The sequence below is a fragment of the Coregonus clupeaformis genome, chromosome 12 (assembly GCF_020615455.1).
Source record: "Coregonus clupeaformis isolate EN_2021a chromosome 12, ASM2061545v1, whole genome shotgun sequence".
In the NCBI taxonomy this organism is placed as follows: Eukaryota; Metazoa; Chordata; class Actinopteri; order Salmoniformes; family Salmonidae; genus Coregonus; species Coregonus clupeaformis.
In genome coordinates this window covers 16,325,037-16,341,315 of record NC_059203.1, presented here as the reverse complement: position 1 = coordinate 16,341,315, position 16,279 = coordinate 16,325,037, and the positions used below count along the sequence as shown (strand labels likewise).

The 16,279-nt window shown below is 47.1% G+C and overlaps 1 protein-coding gene across 1 annotated transcript in view; it reads right to left on the bottom strand.

The window, feature by feature from the left end:
• The window catches only part of slc6a11b (solute carrier family 6 member 11b), a 95,621-nt gene that overhangs the window by 9,703 nt on the left and 69,639 nt on the right, over positions 1–16,279 (bottom strand). Inside the window, exons 8-9 of the mRNA XM_041891855.2 lie at positions 9,329–9,432; positions 1,169–1,293 (exon numbers count right to left, since the gene is read on the bottom strand). Of these exons, the coding sequence (XP_041747789.2) occupies positions 1,169–1,293; positions 9,329–9,432 (229 nt within the window). The remainder of the gene's footprint in view (positions 1–1,168; positions 1,294–9,328; positions 9,433–16,279) is intronic.

Sequence of the window (16,279 nt, the reverse complement as noted above, 5' to 3'; positions counted from 1 at the left end):
TATAACTTTTTGGTAAAAACTCAACTTGTCGTGTTTGGAGGACAAAGAATGCTGAGTTGCATCCAAAGAACACCATACCTACTGTGAAGCATGGGAGTGAAAACATCATACTTTGGGGCTGTTTTTCTGCAAAGGGACCAGGACGACTGATCCGTGTAAAGGAAAAATGAATGGGGCCATGTATCGTGAGATTTTGAGTGAAAACCTCCTTCCATCAGCAAGGGCATTGAAGATGAAACGTGGCTGGGTCTTTCAGCATGACAATGATCCCAAACACACCGCCCGGGCAACGAAGGAGTGGCTTCGTAAGAAGCATTTCAAGGTCCTGGAGTCTCCAGATCTCAACCCCATAGAAAATCTTTGGAGGGAGTTGAAAGTCCGTGTTGCCCAGCGACAGCCCCAAAACATCACTGCTCTAGAGGAGATCTGCATGGAGGAATGGGCCAAAATATCAGCAACAGTGTGTGAAAACCTTGTGAAGACTTACAGAAAACGTTTGACCTGTGTCATTGCCAACAAAGGGTATATAACAAAGTATTGAGAAACTTTTGATATTGACCAAATACTTATTTTCCACCATAATTTGCAAATAATTCATAAAAAATCCTACAATGTGATTTTCTGGAAAAAAAATTCTCATTTTGTCTGTCATAGTTGACGTGTACCTATGATGAAAATTACAGGCCACTCTCATCTTTTTAAGTGGGAGAACTTGCACAATTGGTGGCTGACTAAATACTTTTTTTCCCCACTGTATGTCTCTGTCATGCTCCACACAGCTAAATCATTCATGTTGGACTTGAATAAGACATAGAACAGTAGTGGTTCTACTACAATGCTTTCTGAGAGGAGGGCAGCCAAAGTTACATCATCACCATCCATCATGTTTCACATTCTAGAAGGCTGGGTTTGTTCATTCCGGTTCCAAACCCAGTCATAGAGAAGGCTGGGTTTGTCAGTAGAACCACAAACTGGCATGCAGCTCAACTCAATAGTCCTTAAACAAAGGTCTCTTGGTGCAGGGTTGGAAAGAAATGGAAAAACCTGCACTCATTGGAAACACAGTCTTAAGAAGTTTTAATTTCTCAAATGGACGCTTTTCGGCAACAGCCTTCACCCTTTATTTGACATTGGCTGGTGCTAAAGAGAACAAGATTATCCTTTTTACCAGACTCTGCCACGGCCTCGATGGGCACACCCTGTTCTAACGCCATGAAGCCAAGCACAGAGAAGATGGCGAAGCCCGCCACGAAGCTGGTTCCACTATTCAGACAGCACAGCATGATGCAGTCCCTGTGGAACAGACAGACAGACAGACAGACAGACAGACAGACAGAGACAGACAGACAGACAGACAGACAGACAGACAGACAGACAGACAGACAGACAGACAGAGCGAGAGAGACAGAGAGAGACAGAGAGAGAGAGAGAGAGAGAGAGACAGACAGAGAGAATATTAATTTGATCACTCTGTTGTTTTCCTGCACCACAGGATTAACATAAATTCACTGAAAACCCGCACTAACACACGGTTATAATAATAGTATTGCATTTTTCATGTAGCCCTAATTTTGACCAGCTAAGAGCTTAACCACCGATCATGCAACATTACATCAGCAGAACAGTGTGAATGGACTCAAATCATATTGCTGCAGGATTACTTTGCTGTGACAAAACTGGCCAAATTAAGAAAGTACATCTACACCATGAAACAATCCCTGGAACACGCATTTACTAATGCAGTCTCTGGAATAAACATACAGGGCCTTCAGAAAGTATTCACACCCCTTGACTTTTTCCACATTTTGTTTTATTACAGCCTGAATTTAAAATTGATTACATTTTGATGTTGTGTCACTGGCCTCCACACAATACCCCATAATGTCAAAGTTGAATTATGCTTTTAGAATTTTTACTAATTAATTAAAAATGAAAAGCTGAAATTTCTGGAGTCGTTAAGTATTCAGCCCACTTGTTAAGGCAAGTCTAAATAAGTTCAGGAGTAAACATTTGCTTAACAAGTCACATATATTTGTATGGACTTTTTGAATGACCACCTCATCTCTGTACCCCACACATACAATTATCTGCAAGGTCCCTCCAGTCGAACAGTGAATTTCAAACACTGATTCAACCACAAAGACAAGGGAGGTTTTCCAATGCCTCGCAAAGAAGGGCACCGATTGGTAGATGGGTAAAAAAAAACCCACTGTATATCCCTTTGAGCATGGTGAAGTTATTAAATACACTTTGGATGGTGTATCAGGACACCCATTCACTACAAAGATACAGGCGTCCTTCCTAACTCAGTTGTCGGAGAGGAAGGAAACCGCTCAGGGATTTCACCAAAATTAAAAAAATTAGATATTGAATATCCCTTTGAAGTTATTATTATATTATTATTATCAAAACATGCTTTCTGTTTAAAATAAGGCACTAAAGTAAAACTGCAAATAATGTGGCAAAGAAATTAACTTTATGTCCTGAATACAAAGCGTTACGTTTGGGGCAAATCCAATGCATCACTGAGTACCACTCTTCATGTTTTCAAGTATGGTGGGGGCTGCATCATGTTATGGGTATGCTTGTCATCGGCAAGGACTAAGGAGTTTTTTAGCATAAAAAATAAACGGAATGGAGCTAAGCACAGGCAAAATCCTAGAGGAAGACCTTGTTCAGTCTGCTTTCCACCAGACACTGAGAGATGAATTCACCTTTCAGCAGGACAATAACCTAAAACACAAGGCCAAATATACATATCGGCATCGAGTAATTGTCTCTGGCCCCCTCCCAGTTAGGGGAAGTGACGAGCTCTACAGCAGAGTCTCAGCACTTAATCGCTGGTTGAAAACTGTTTTCTGCCCCTCCCAAAAGATAACATTTGTGGATAATTGGCCCTCTTTCTGGGACTCACCCACAAACAGGACCAAGCCTGACCTGCTGAGGAGTGACGGACTCCATCCTAGCTGGAGGGGTGCTCTCTCTTATCTACCAACATAGATAGGGCTCTAACTCCTCTAGCCCCACAGTGAAATAGGGTGCAGGCCAGGCAGCAGGCTGTTAGCCAACCTGCCAGCTTAGTGGAGTCTGCCAATAGCACAGTCAGTGTAGTCAGCTCAGCCATACCCATTGAGACTGTGTCTGTGCCTCGACCTAGGTTGGGCAAAACTAAACATGGCGGTGTTCACCCTAGCAATCTTATTAGGATAAAGACCTCCTCCATTCCTGCCATTATTGAAAGAGATCGTGATACCTCACATCTCAAAATAGGGTTACTTAATGTTAGATCCCTCACTTCAAAGGCAGTCATAGTCAATGAACTAATCACTGATCATAATCTTGATGTGATTGGCCTGACTGAAACATGGCTTAAGCCTGATGAATTTGCTGTGTTAAATGAGGCCTCACCTCCTGGTTACACTAGTGACCATATTCCCCGTGCATCCCGTAAAGGCGGAGGTGTTGCTAACATTTACGATAGCAAATTTCAATTTAAAAAAAAAAAATGGCGTTTTCATCTTTTGAGCTTCTAGTCATGAAATCTATGCAGCCTACTCAATCACTTTTTATAGCTACTGTTTACAGGCCTCCTGGGCCATATACAGCGTTCCTCTCTGAGTTTCCTGAATTCCTATCAGACCTTGTAGTCATAGCAGATCATATTCAAATTTTTGGTGATTTTAATATTCACATGGAGAAGTCCACAGACCCACTCCAAAAGTCTTTCGGAGCCATTATCGACTCAGTGGGTTTTGTCCAACATGTCTCTGGACCTACTCACTGCCACAGTCATACTCTGGACCTAGTTTTGTCCCATGGAATAAATGTTGTAGATCTTAATGTTTTTCCACAAAATCCTGGACTATCGGACCACCATTTTATTACATTTGCAATCGCAACAAATAATCTGCTCAGACCCCAACCAAGGAGCATCAAAAGTCGTGCTATAAATTCTCAAACAACACAAAAATTCATTGATGCCCTTCCAGACTCCTTCTGCCTACCCAAGGACGTCAGAGGACAAAAATCAGTTAACCACTTAACTGAGGAACTCAATTTAACCTTGCGCAATACCCTAGATGCAGTTGCACCCCTAAAAACGAAAAACATTTGTCATAAGAAACTAGCTCCCTGGTATACAGAAAATACCCCGAGCTTTGAAGCAAGCTTCCAGGAAATTGGAACGGAAATGGCGCCACACCAAACTGGAAGTCTTCCGACTAGCTTGGAAAGACAGTACCGTGCAGTACCGAAGAGCCCTCACTGCTGCTCGATCATCCTACTTTTCCAACTTAATCGAGGAAAATAAGAACAATCCAAAATTTCTTTTTGATACTGTTGCAAAGCTAACTAAAAAGCAGCATTCCCAAGAGAGGATGGCTTTCACTTCAGCAGTGATAAATTCATGAACTTCTTTGAGGAAAAGATCATGACCATTAGAAAGCAAATTACGGACTCCTCTTTGAATCTGCGTATTCCTCCAGGGCTTAGCTGTCCTGGATCTGCACAGCTCTGCGAGGGGCCTGGGATCGGGAGAGACACTTAAGTGTTTTAGTACTATATCTCTTGACACAATGATGAAAATAATCATGGCCTCTAAACCTTCAAGCTGCATACTGGATCCTATTCCTACTAAACTGCTGAAAGAGCTGCTTCCTGTGCTTGGCCCTCCTATGTTGAACATAATAAACAGCTCTCTATCCACCGGATGTGTACCAAACTCACTAAAAGTGTCAGTGATAAAGCCTCTCTTGAAAAAGCCAAACCTTGACCCGGAAAATATAAAAACTATCGGCCTATATCGAATCTTCCATTCCTCTCAAAAAATTTTAGAAAAAGCTGTTGCGCAGCAACTCACTGCCTTTCTGAAGACAAACAATGTATACGAAATGCTTCAGTCTGGTTTTAGACCCCATCATAGCACTGAGACTGCACTTGTGAAGGTGGTAAATGACCTTTTAATGGCGTCAGACCGAGGCTCTGCATCTGTCCTCGTGCTACTAGACCTTAGTGCTGCCTTTGACACCATCGATCACCACATTCTTTTGGAGAGACTGGAAACCCAAATTGGTCTACGGACAAGTTCTGGCCTGGTTTAGATCCTACCTGTCGGAAAGATATCAGTTTGTCTCTGTGGAATGGTCTGTCCTCCGACAAATCAACTGTACATTTCGGTGTTCCTCAAGGTTCCGTTTTAGGACCACTATTGTTTTCACTATATATTTTACCTCTTGGGGATGTTATTCGAAAACATAATGTTAACTTTCACTGCTATGCGGATGACACACAGCTGTACATTTCAATGAAACATGGTGAAGCCCCAAAATTGCCTCGCTAGAAGCCTGTGTTTCAGACATAAGGAAGTGGATGGCTGAAAACTTTTTACTTTTAAACTCGGACAAAACAGAGATGCTTGTTCTAGGTCCCAAGAAACAAAGAGATCTTCTGTTAAATCTGACAATTCATCTTGATGGTTGTAAAGTCGTCTCAAATAAAACTGTGAAGGACCTCGGCGTTACTCTTGACCCTGATCTCTCTTTTGACGAACATATTAAGACTGTTTCAAGGACAGCTTTTTTCCATCTACGTAACATTGCAAAAATCAGAAATTTTCTGTCCAAAAATGATGCAGAAAAATTAATCCATGCATTTGTTACTTCTAGGTTAGACTACTGCAATGCTCTATTTTCCGGCTACCCGGATAAAGCACTAAATAAACTTCAGTTAGTGCTAAATACGGCTGCTAGAATCCTGACTAGAACCAAGAAATTTGATCATATTACTCCAGTGCTAGCTTCCCTACACTGGCTTCCTGTTAAGGCAAGGGCTGATTTCAAGGTTTTACTGTTAACCTATAAAGCGTTACATGGGCTTGCTCCTACCTATCTTTCCGAGTTGGTCCTGCCGTACATACCAATACGTACGCTACGGTCACAAGACGCAGGCCTCCTAATTGTCCCTAGAATTTCTAAGCAAACAGCGGGAGGCAGGGCTTTCTCCTATAGATCTCCATTTTTATGGAACAGTCTGCCTACCCATGTGAGAGACGCAGACTCGGTCTCAACCTTTAAGTCTTTACTGAAGACTTATCTCTTCAGTAGGTCATATGATTGAGTGTAGTCTGGCCCAGGAGTGTGAAGGTGAACGGAAAGGCTGGAGCAACGAACAGCCCTTGCTGTCTCTGCCAGGCCGGTTCCCCTCTCCACTGGGGTTCTCTGCCTCTAACCCTGTTGCAGGGGCTGAGTCACTGGCTTGCTGGTGCTCTTTCATGCCGTCCCTGGGAGGGGTGCGTCACTTGAGTGGGGTTGAGTTACTGACGTGATCTTCCTGTCTGGGTTGGCGCCCCCCCTTGGTTTGTGCTGTGGTGGAGACCTCTGTGGGCTATACTCGGCCTTGTCTCAGGATTGTAAGTTGGTGGTTGGGGATATCCCTCTAGTGGTGCGGGGGCTGTGCTTTGGCGGAGTGGGTGGGGTTATATCCTTCCTGTTTGGCCCTGTCCGGGGTTTCTTCGGATGGGGCCACAGTGTCTCCGGACCGCTCCTGTCTCAGCCTCCAGTATTTATGCTGCAGTAGTTTATGTGTCGGGGGGCTGGGGTTAGTTGGTTATACCTGGAGTACTTCTCCTGTCTTATCCAGTGTCCTGTGTGAATTTAAGTATGCTCTCTCTAATTCTCTCGTTCTCTCTTTCTCTCTGAGAACCTGAGCCCTAGGACCATACGTCAGGACTACCGGGCATGATGACACCTTGCTGTCCCCAGTCCGCCTGGCCTTGCTGCTATTCCAGTTTCAACTGTTCTGCCTGCGGTTATGGAACCCCTACCTGTCCCAGACCTGCTGTTTTAAACTCTTAATGATCGGCTATGAAAAGCCAACTGAGATTTATTCCTGATTATTATTTGACCATGCTTGTCACTTATGAACATTTTTGAACATCTTGGCATGGTTCTGTTATAATCTCCACCCGGCACAGCCAGAAGAGGACTGGCCACCCTCATAGCCTGGTTCCTCTCTAGGTTTCTTCCTAGGTTTTCGCCTTTCTAGGGAGTTTTTCCTAGCCACCGTGCTTCTACACCTGCATTACTAGCTGTTTGGGGTTTTAGGCTGGGTTTCTGTACAGCACTTCGAGATATTAGCTGATGTAAGAAGGGCTATATAAAATAAAATTGATTGATTGATACACTGGAGTAGCTTATCAAGACAACACTGAATGTTCCTGAGTGACCTACTTAAAGTTTTAATTTAAAATCGGCTTGAAGATCTATGGGAAGAGTTGAAAATGGCTGTCTAGCAATGATCAACAAACAACTTAACTGAGCGTGAATAATTGTTATCATAAACATTTGCTAATATTGTACAATCCAGCAGTGCAAAGCCCTTAGAGACTTACCCAGACAGACTCACAGCTGTAATCACTGCCAAAGGTGTTTCTAACGTATTGAAATCAGGGGTTTGAATACTTATGTAAATGAAATATCTTAACGTTATATATATTTTTTAATGTTATATTTTTTCTTCACTTCGACATTACAGAGTATTTCGTATAGATCCTTGACTAAAAATTACAATTCAATCAATTTTAATCCCACCTTGTAACACAACAAAATGTGGAAATAGTCAAAGGGTGTGAATACTTTCTGAAGGCACTGTAGATAAGTAGTATAGTATTGATCAGGGGCAGTTCCAGTTTAACCATTCAGTCCTAACACTTACTGGAAGCAGTAGGCGGTAGCTGTGTCGTCTAACCAGTAGTATTGTCAGTCTAACCAGTAGTATTGTCAGTCTAACCAGTAGTATTGTCTGTGTGTCAGTCTAACCAGTAGTATTGTCAGTGTGTCAGTCTAACCAGTAGTATTGTCTGTGTGTCAGTCTAACCAGTAGTATTGTCAGTCTAACCAGTAGTATTGTCAGTCTAACCAGTAGTATTGTCTGTGTGTCAGTCTAACCAGTAATATTGTCTGTTTTATAATGTACAGTACCAGTCAAAAGTTTGGACACACCTACTCACTCAACGGGTTATCTTTATTTTTACTATTTTCTACATTGTAGAATAATAGTGAAGACATCAAAACTATGAAATAACACATATGGAGCCTTTACACAGCCTGGAGGTGTGTTGAACATTGTCCTGTTGAAAAACAAATGATAGTCCCACTAAGCCCAAACCAGATGGGATGGCGTATCGCTGCAGAATGCTGTGGTAGCCATGCTGGTTAAGTGTGCCTTGAATTCTAAATAAATCACAGACAGTGTCACCAGCAAAGCACCCCCACACCATAACACCTCCTCCTCCATGCTTTACGGTGGGAACTACACATGCGGAGATCATCCGTTCACCTACTCTGCGTCCAAGTAAGTCTCTTCTTATTATTGGTGTCCTTTAGTAGTGGTTTCTTTGCAGCAATTCGACCATGAAGGCCTGATTCACGCAGTCTCCTCTGAACAGTTGATGTTGAGATGTGTCTGTTACTTGAACTCTGTGAAGCATTTATTTGGGCTGCAATTTCTGAGGCTGGTAACTCTAATGAACTTATCCTCTGCAGCAGAGGTAACTCTGGGTCTTCCTTTCCTGTGGCGGTCCTCATGAGAGCCAGTTTCATCACAGCGCTTGATGGTTTTTGCAACTGCACTTGAAGAATCTTTCAATGTTCTTGAAATGTTCCGTATTGACTGACCTTCATGTCTTAAATTAATGATGGACTGTCGTTTCTCTTTGCTTATTTGAGCTGTTCTTGACATAATATGGACTTGGTCTTTTACCAAATAGGGCTATCTTCTGTATACCCCCCCCTACCTTGTCACAACACAACTGATTGGCTCAAACGCATTAAGAAGGAAAGAAACTCCACAAATTAACTTTTAACAAGGCACACCTGTTAATTGAAATGCATTCCGGGTGACTACCTCATGAAGCTGGTTGAGATAATACCCAGAGTGTGCAAAGCTGTCATCAAGGCAAAGGGTGGCTACTTTGAAGAATCTCACATATACATATATTTTGATTTGTTTAACACTTTTTTTTTGGCTACTACATGATTTCAAATGTGTTATTTCATAGTTTTGATGTCTTCACTATTATTCTACAATGTAGAAAATAGTAAAAAATAAAGAACAACCCTGGAATGAGTAGGTGTGTCCAAACTTTTGACTGGTACTGTATGTCAAACAAAAACCAATGATTGCAAAGCTAAACAAACCATACAATTATATGCACTTTTAACTATTTCCACAGAAAATTTTACAAAAACACATTCACTTGAAGAACAGTGCGAGTGCAAAATTTGGTAACAGAATGACGGTTTGTGCCGTTGGTGCTGTGTGTCAGATTTACCGGTAGCAGTTGTTGTCATAGCTGTTGTAGCTCCCCAGGGCCGTCAGGCACCCCAGACAGATGGCATAGGAGAAGAAGATCTGAGTCCCAGCATCCACCCACACCTGAGGGACACACAAGGTCACGCAACCAGTTACACACAGGATTGGGACAAGGCACCTACCCACACAAGACGTCACGCAACCAGTTACACACAGGATTGGGACAAGGCACCTACCCACACAAGACACACACACGAGGTCACGCAACCAGTTACACACAGGATTGGGACAAGGCACCTACCTATATTTAAGGAACACAACACAACAGGATCAGTATCATGTTTGTACGTAGATCAATGCTTTTCTATGTCGTTTCAAGCAACCTTTTTTTTAAGGTACATTTGATATTTTAGTCATTTAGCAGACGCTCTTATCCAGAGCGACTTGCAGTTAGTGAGTGCACACATAATTTTTTTTTTTTCATACTGGCCCCCCCTTGGGAATCGAACCCACAACCCTGGTCGTTGCAAGCGCCATGCTCTACCAACTGAGCTACACGGGACCAGGTACATGCATGAACCCTAGACTCTTAAACCTTGAACCTTCATGGTACTATACCAGTTCATGCATCTGATTGTTATAGTCATGGAATGTAAGGGGTATGAATTTTATATTAGGAAATCAAATTATGCTCCAAATGACTCTGGTTGCACAAACCTCTAGCGAGATGCCAGAGGCTTCAAGCATCTCCATGCCAGGGAGAGAACAGAACAACACATAAATCATAGATCAACATCCTCAAAGTAGACGTTAAGGGCCTCTGGGCTTCATTTACACTCATTCGTATTCCCAACTAAATTCTGCCTCTGCATGTTGCGCTGCGGTGAGACTGAATACCAAATCAACCCCTAGCCCTTGTGTAGATCTCAGAGGATTGGATAGATGTTATGGGTTAGGGTTAGGGTATGCATCCTGCCCTCTGATAGGCCAGGTAGAATTGTCACCATATAAACCTCTGCTTCAAATCATTTTGTGGTGAAACAGGCTGAATCCCAAATCTCAGGCACGTGTAGATCTGAGAAGAGTTGGAAAGGAGTAATCAATTGTGGTACTAACATAGCTCCATCTTGCCCTCCGATAAGCCAAGTGGAATTGTCGCCATATTGCTTATACCTACGTATACCCAATCCTCTCCAATCCTAGGGGAGATTTGCCTAGGACTAGGGGTGAGGGTTTGGTTTGAGATTCAGAGACAATTTCCCCTGAAAGCACCCTGAGACCTTTCTTCTATATGTACAGCTTCAATTATCCAGAAGACAGACAGTGGAGGAGGGATGATTACGATAGGCACAGATGGGGGGGAAGGGGAAGCCTAGCAGAGGGGACAAGGTGGTGGTATGGTGGAGGGGGAGAGGGAGAGGGGAAGGGGGAGAGGGAGGGGTGAAGTATGGGGAGAGGGAGAGGTGGAGGGGGAGAGATAGAGGGAGAGGGAGAGGTGGAGGGGGAGAGATAGAGGGAGAGGGAGAGGTGGAGGGGGAGGGATAGAGGGAGAGGGAGAGGTGGAGGGGGAGAGATAGAGGGAGAGGTGAAGTATGGGGAGAGGTGGAGGTGGAGGGGGAGAGATAGAGGGAGAGGTGGAGGTGGAGGGGGAGAGATAGAGGGAGAAGGAGAGGTGGAGGGGGAGAGGTAGAAGTAGAGGGGGAGAGATAGAGGGAGAGGTGAAGTATGGGGGAGGGAGAGGTGGAGGGGGAGAGGTGGAGGGGGAGAGAGAGGGAGAGGTAGAAGTAGAGGGGGAGAGATAGAGGGAGAGGTGAGGTATGGGGAGAGGGAGAGGTGGAGGTGGAGGGGGGAGAGGGAGAGGGGAAGGGGGGAGAGAAAGAAGGAGAGGGAGGGGTGAAGTATGGGGAGAGGGAGAGGTGGAGGTGGAGGGGGAGAGATAGAGGGAGAGGGAGAGGTGGAGGGGGAGAGATAGAGGGAGAGGGAGAGGTGGAGGGGGAGAGATAGAGGGAGAGGGAGAGGTGGAGGGGGAGAGATAGAGGGAGAGGGAGAGGTGGAGGGGAGAGGTAGAAGTAGAGGGGGAGAGATAGAGGGAGAGGTGAAGTATGGGGGGAGGGAGAGGTGGAGGGGGAGAGGTGGAGGGGGAGAGAGAGGGAGAGGTAGAAGTAGAGGGGGAGAGATAGAGGGAGAGGTAGAAGTAGAGGGGGAGAGATAGAGGGAGAGGTGAAGTATGGGGGGAGGGAGAGGTGGAGGGGGAGAGGTGGAGGGGGAGAGAGAGGGAGAGGTAGAAGTAGAGGGGGAGAGATAGAGGGAGAGGTGAGGTATGGGGAGAGGGAGAGGTGGAGGGGGAGGGGGAGGGGGAGAGATAGAGGGAGAGGGAGAGGTGGAGGGGGAGAGATAGAGGGAGAGGTAGAGGTGGAGGGGGAGAGGTAGAAGTAGAGGGGAGAGATAGAGGGAGAGGTAGAAGTAGAGGGGGAGAGATAGAGGGAGAGGTGAAGTATGGGGAGAGGGAGAGGTGGAGGTGGAGGGGGAGAGGGAGAGGGGAAGGGGGAGAGAAAGAAGGAGAGGGAGGGGTGAAGTATGGGGGAGAGGGAGAGGTGGAGGTGGAGGGGGGAGAGATAGAGGGAGAGGGAGAGGTGGAGGGGGAGAGATAGAGGGAGAGGGAGAGGTGGAGGGGGAGAGATAGAGGGAGAGGGAGAGGTGGAGGGGGAGAGGTAGAAGTAGAGGGGGAGAGATAGAGGGAGAGGTAGAAGTAGAGGGGGAGAGATAGAGGGAGAGGTGAAGTATGGGGAGAGGGAGAGGTGGAGGGGGAGAGGTGGAGGGGGAGAGGTGGAGGGGGAGAGATAGAGGGAGAGGGGGAGAGATAGAGGGAGAGGTAGAAGTAGAGGGGGGAGAGATAGAGGGAGAGGTGAAGTATGGGGGGAGGGAGAGGTGGAGGGGGAGAGGTGGAGGGGGAGAGGTGGAGGGGGGAGAGAGGGAGAGGTAGAAGTAGAGGGGGAGAGATAGAGGGAGAGGTGAGGTATGGGGAGAGGGAGAGGTGGAGGGGGAGAGGTGGAGGGGGAGAGAGAGGGAGAGGGAGAGGTAGAGGTGGAGAGATAGAGGGAGAGGTGAAGTATGGGGAGAGGGGGAGATAGAGGGAGTAGAGGGGGAACCAACTGTCCTCAGAGAGAGAACAAACCCTGTATGTCCCTGTTTAAAGCTAATTAAACATGGTGTCAGAAGCAACGGCCCCTTTTGCCAAACAGCAGTTCTTTATCGCTCACTCTCTCTCTCTTTCTCTCTCTCTTTCTCCCTTTCTCTCTCTTTCGTTCATGTACTTTCAACAACAACAGAAACAACAAAAAAGACCTTGCTTTCTGTACTTCTCTCTCTCACTCTATATCTTCTGTTCTTCTCTCTCTCACTCTATATTTTCTGTTCTTCTCTCTCTCACTCCATATTTTCTGTCTTTCTCTCTCTCTCTCTCACTCCATATTTTCTGTCCTTCTCTCTCTCTCACTCCATATTTTAATTGCAATCCCTCTATTTCTCTCTATCCCTCCATCTCTCCCACTTTCAGTAATGTTCTCTCGCTTTCTCTTTTTCTACCCTCGATCCTCTTTCTCTCTCCTGCTCTCTCTCTCTCTTTCCTTCTCTCTCCTCACTCTCTCTCCTGCTCTCTCTCTCTCTTTCCTTCGCTCTCCTCACTGTCTCTCCTGCTCTCTCTGTCTCTCTCTCTCTCTCTCTCTCTCTCTCTCTCTCTCTCTCTGTCTCTCTCTCTCTCTCTGTCTCTCTCTCTCTCTCTCTCTCTCTCTCTCTCTCTCTCTCTCTCTCTCTCTCTCTCTCTCTCTCTCCTGCTCTCTCTCTCTCTCCTTCGCTCTCCTCACTCTCGCTCTCTCTCTCTCCCTCTCTCTCTCTCTCTCTCTCTCTCTCTCTCTCTCTCTCTCTCTCTCTCTCTCTCTCTCTCTCTCTCTCTCTCTCTCTCTCTCTCTCTCTCCTCACTGTCTCTTCTGCTCTCTGTCTTTCTTGTCTCTCTCTCCTTTTCTATCACACATCCCTCTTCCTCATTAATAAGCACAGAGGAGTCTACTAATAGTATCCACTTCTCATGCATGGTAAACAGCGTATTGGCAGTCAGCTGTAAAGACTAGGACAAGCAGCATGCTTTGATCCAGAACAGGCTGTGATCAATATGGAGAGCAGAGAGCAAGACTGGCTGACTGGCTGACTGGCTGGCTGACTGGCTGACTGGCTGACTGGCTGACTGGCTGACTGGCTGACTGGCTGACTGGCTGGCTGGCTGACTGGCTGACTGGCTGACTGACTAGCTGGCTGGCTGACTGGCTGACTAGCTGGTTGGCTGACTGACTGGCTGACTGGTTGGCTGACTAGCTGGTTGGCTGACTAGCTGGTTGGCTGACTGGCTGACTGGCTGACTGACTGACTAGCTGGTTGGCTGACTGGCTGACTAGCTGGTTGGCTGACTGACTGGCTGACTGGCTGACTGACTAGCTGGTTGGCTGACTGGCTGGTTGGCTGACTGACTGGCTGACTGACTAGCTGGCTGGCTGACTGACTGACTGACTAGCTGGTTGGCTGACTGACTGACTAGCTGGCTGGCTGACTGACTGACTAGCTGGTTGGCTGACTGACTGACTGGCTGGCTGACTGACTAGCTGGTTGGCTGACTAGCTGGTTGGCTGACTGACTGGCTGACTGGCTGACTGACTAGCAGGTTGGCTGACTAGCTGGTTGGCTGGCTGACTGGCTGACTGGCTGACTGACTAGCAGGTTGGCTGACTAGCTGGTTGGCTGGCTGACTGGCTGACTGGCTGACTGGCTGACTGGCTGACTGGTTGGCTCACTAGCTGGTTGACTGACTGACTGACTGGTTGGCTGACTGACTGACTGGCTGGCTGACTGACTGACTGACTAGCTGGTTGGCTGACTGACTGACTGACTGGCTGACTGGCTGATTGGCTGGCTGTCTGACTGGCTGAATGACTGATTGGCTGGCTGACTGGCTGATTGGCTGACTGGCTGATTGGCTGGCTGAATGACTGGCTGATTGGCTGGCTGGCTGGCTGACTGGCTGATTGGCTGACTGGCTGATTGGCTGGCTGAATGACTGGCTGATTGGCTGGCTGGCTGGCTGACTGGCTGATTGGCTGACTGGCTGATTGGCTGGCTGGCTGGCTGACTGGCTGATTGGCTGACTGGCTGATTGGCTGGCTGGCTGGCTGGCTGATTGGCTGGCTGGCTGGCTGACTGGCTGATTGGCTGACTGGCTGATTGGCTGGCTGGCTGACTGGCTGATTGGCGGCTGGCTGGCTGGCTGGCTGACTGGCTGGCTGATTGGCTGGCTGGCTGGCTGATTGGCTGGCTGGCTGACTGGCTGGCTGATTGGCTGGCTGGCTGGCTGATTGGCTGGCTGGCTGACTGATTGGCTGGCTGGCTGGCTGGCTGATTGGCTGGCTGGCTGACTGGCTGATTGGCTGGCTGGCTGACTGATTGGCTGATTGGCGGCTGGCTGGCTGGCTGGCTAGCTGAATGTCTGATTGGCTGGCTGGCTGGCTGGCTGAATGTCTTGATTGGCTGGCTGGCTGGCTGGCTGGCTGGCTGACTGGCTGGTTGGCTGACTGACTGACTGGCTGGCTGACTGGCTGACTAGCTGGTTGGCTGACTGACTGACTGACTGGCTGACTGGCTGATTGGCTGGCTGTCTGACTGGCTGAATGACTGATTGGCTGGCTGACTGGCTGATTGGCTGACTGGCTGATTGGCTGGCTGAATGACTGGCTGATTGGCTGGCTGGCTGGCTGACTGGCTGATTGGCTGACTGGCTGATTGGCTGGCTGAATGACTGGCTGATTGGCTGGCTGGCTGGCTGACTGGCTGATTGGCTGACTGGCTGATTGGCTGGCTGGCTGGCTGACTGGCTGATTGGCTGACTGGCTGATTGGCTGGCTGGCTGACTGGCTGATTGGCTGGCTGGCTGGCTGACTGGCTGATTGGCTGACTGGCTGATTGGCTGGCTGGCTGACTGGCTGATTGGCGGCTGGCTGGCTGGCTGGCTGACTGGCTGGCTGATTGGCTGGCTGGCTGGCTGATTGGCTGGCTGGCTGACTGGCTGGCTGATGGCTGGCTGGCTGGCTGATTGGCTGGCTGGCTGACTGATTGGCTGGCTGGCTGGCTGGCTGATTGGCTGGCTGGCTGACTGGCTGATTGGCTGGCTGGCTGACTGATTGGCTGATTGGCGGCTGGCTGGCTGGCTGGCTAGCTGAATGTCTGATTGGCTGGCTGGCTGGCTGGCTGAATGTCTTGATTGGCTGGCTGGCTGGCTGGCTGGCTGGCTGACTGGCTGATTGGCTGGCTGACTGGCTGACTGGCTGGATGACTGGCTGGCTGAATGTCTGCGTACACCAATGGATGCACAAAGACCTGATAAGGACTAGAGTGGTGCCACATGTTACTCTTGCCCACTATGGCACTTAACTATACCTTACTATACCTTACTATACCTTACTATACCTTACTATACCTTACTATACCTTACTATACCTTACTATACCTTACTATACAGTTTACATACACTTAGGTTGGAGTCATTAAAACTCGTTTTTCAACCACTCCACAAATTTCTTGTTAACAAACTATAGTTTTGGCAAGTCGGTTAGGACATCTACTTTGTGCATGACACAAGTAATTTTTCCAACAATTGTTTACAGACAGATTATTTCACTTATAATTCACTGTATCACAATTCCAGTGGGTCAGAAGTTTACATACACTAAGTTGACTGTGCCTTTAAACAGCTTGGAAAATTCCAGAAAATGATGTCAAGGCTTTAGAAACTTCTGATAGGCTAATTGACATCATTTGAGTCAATTGGAGGTGTACCTGTGGATGTATTTCAAGGCCTACCTTCAAACTCAGTGCCTCTTTTCTTGATATCATGGGAAAATCAAAAGAAATCAGCCAAGTCTGGTTCATC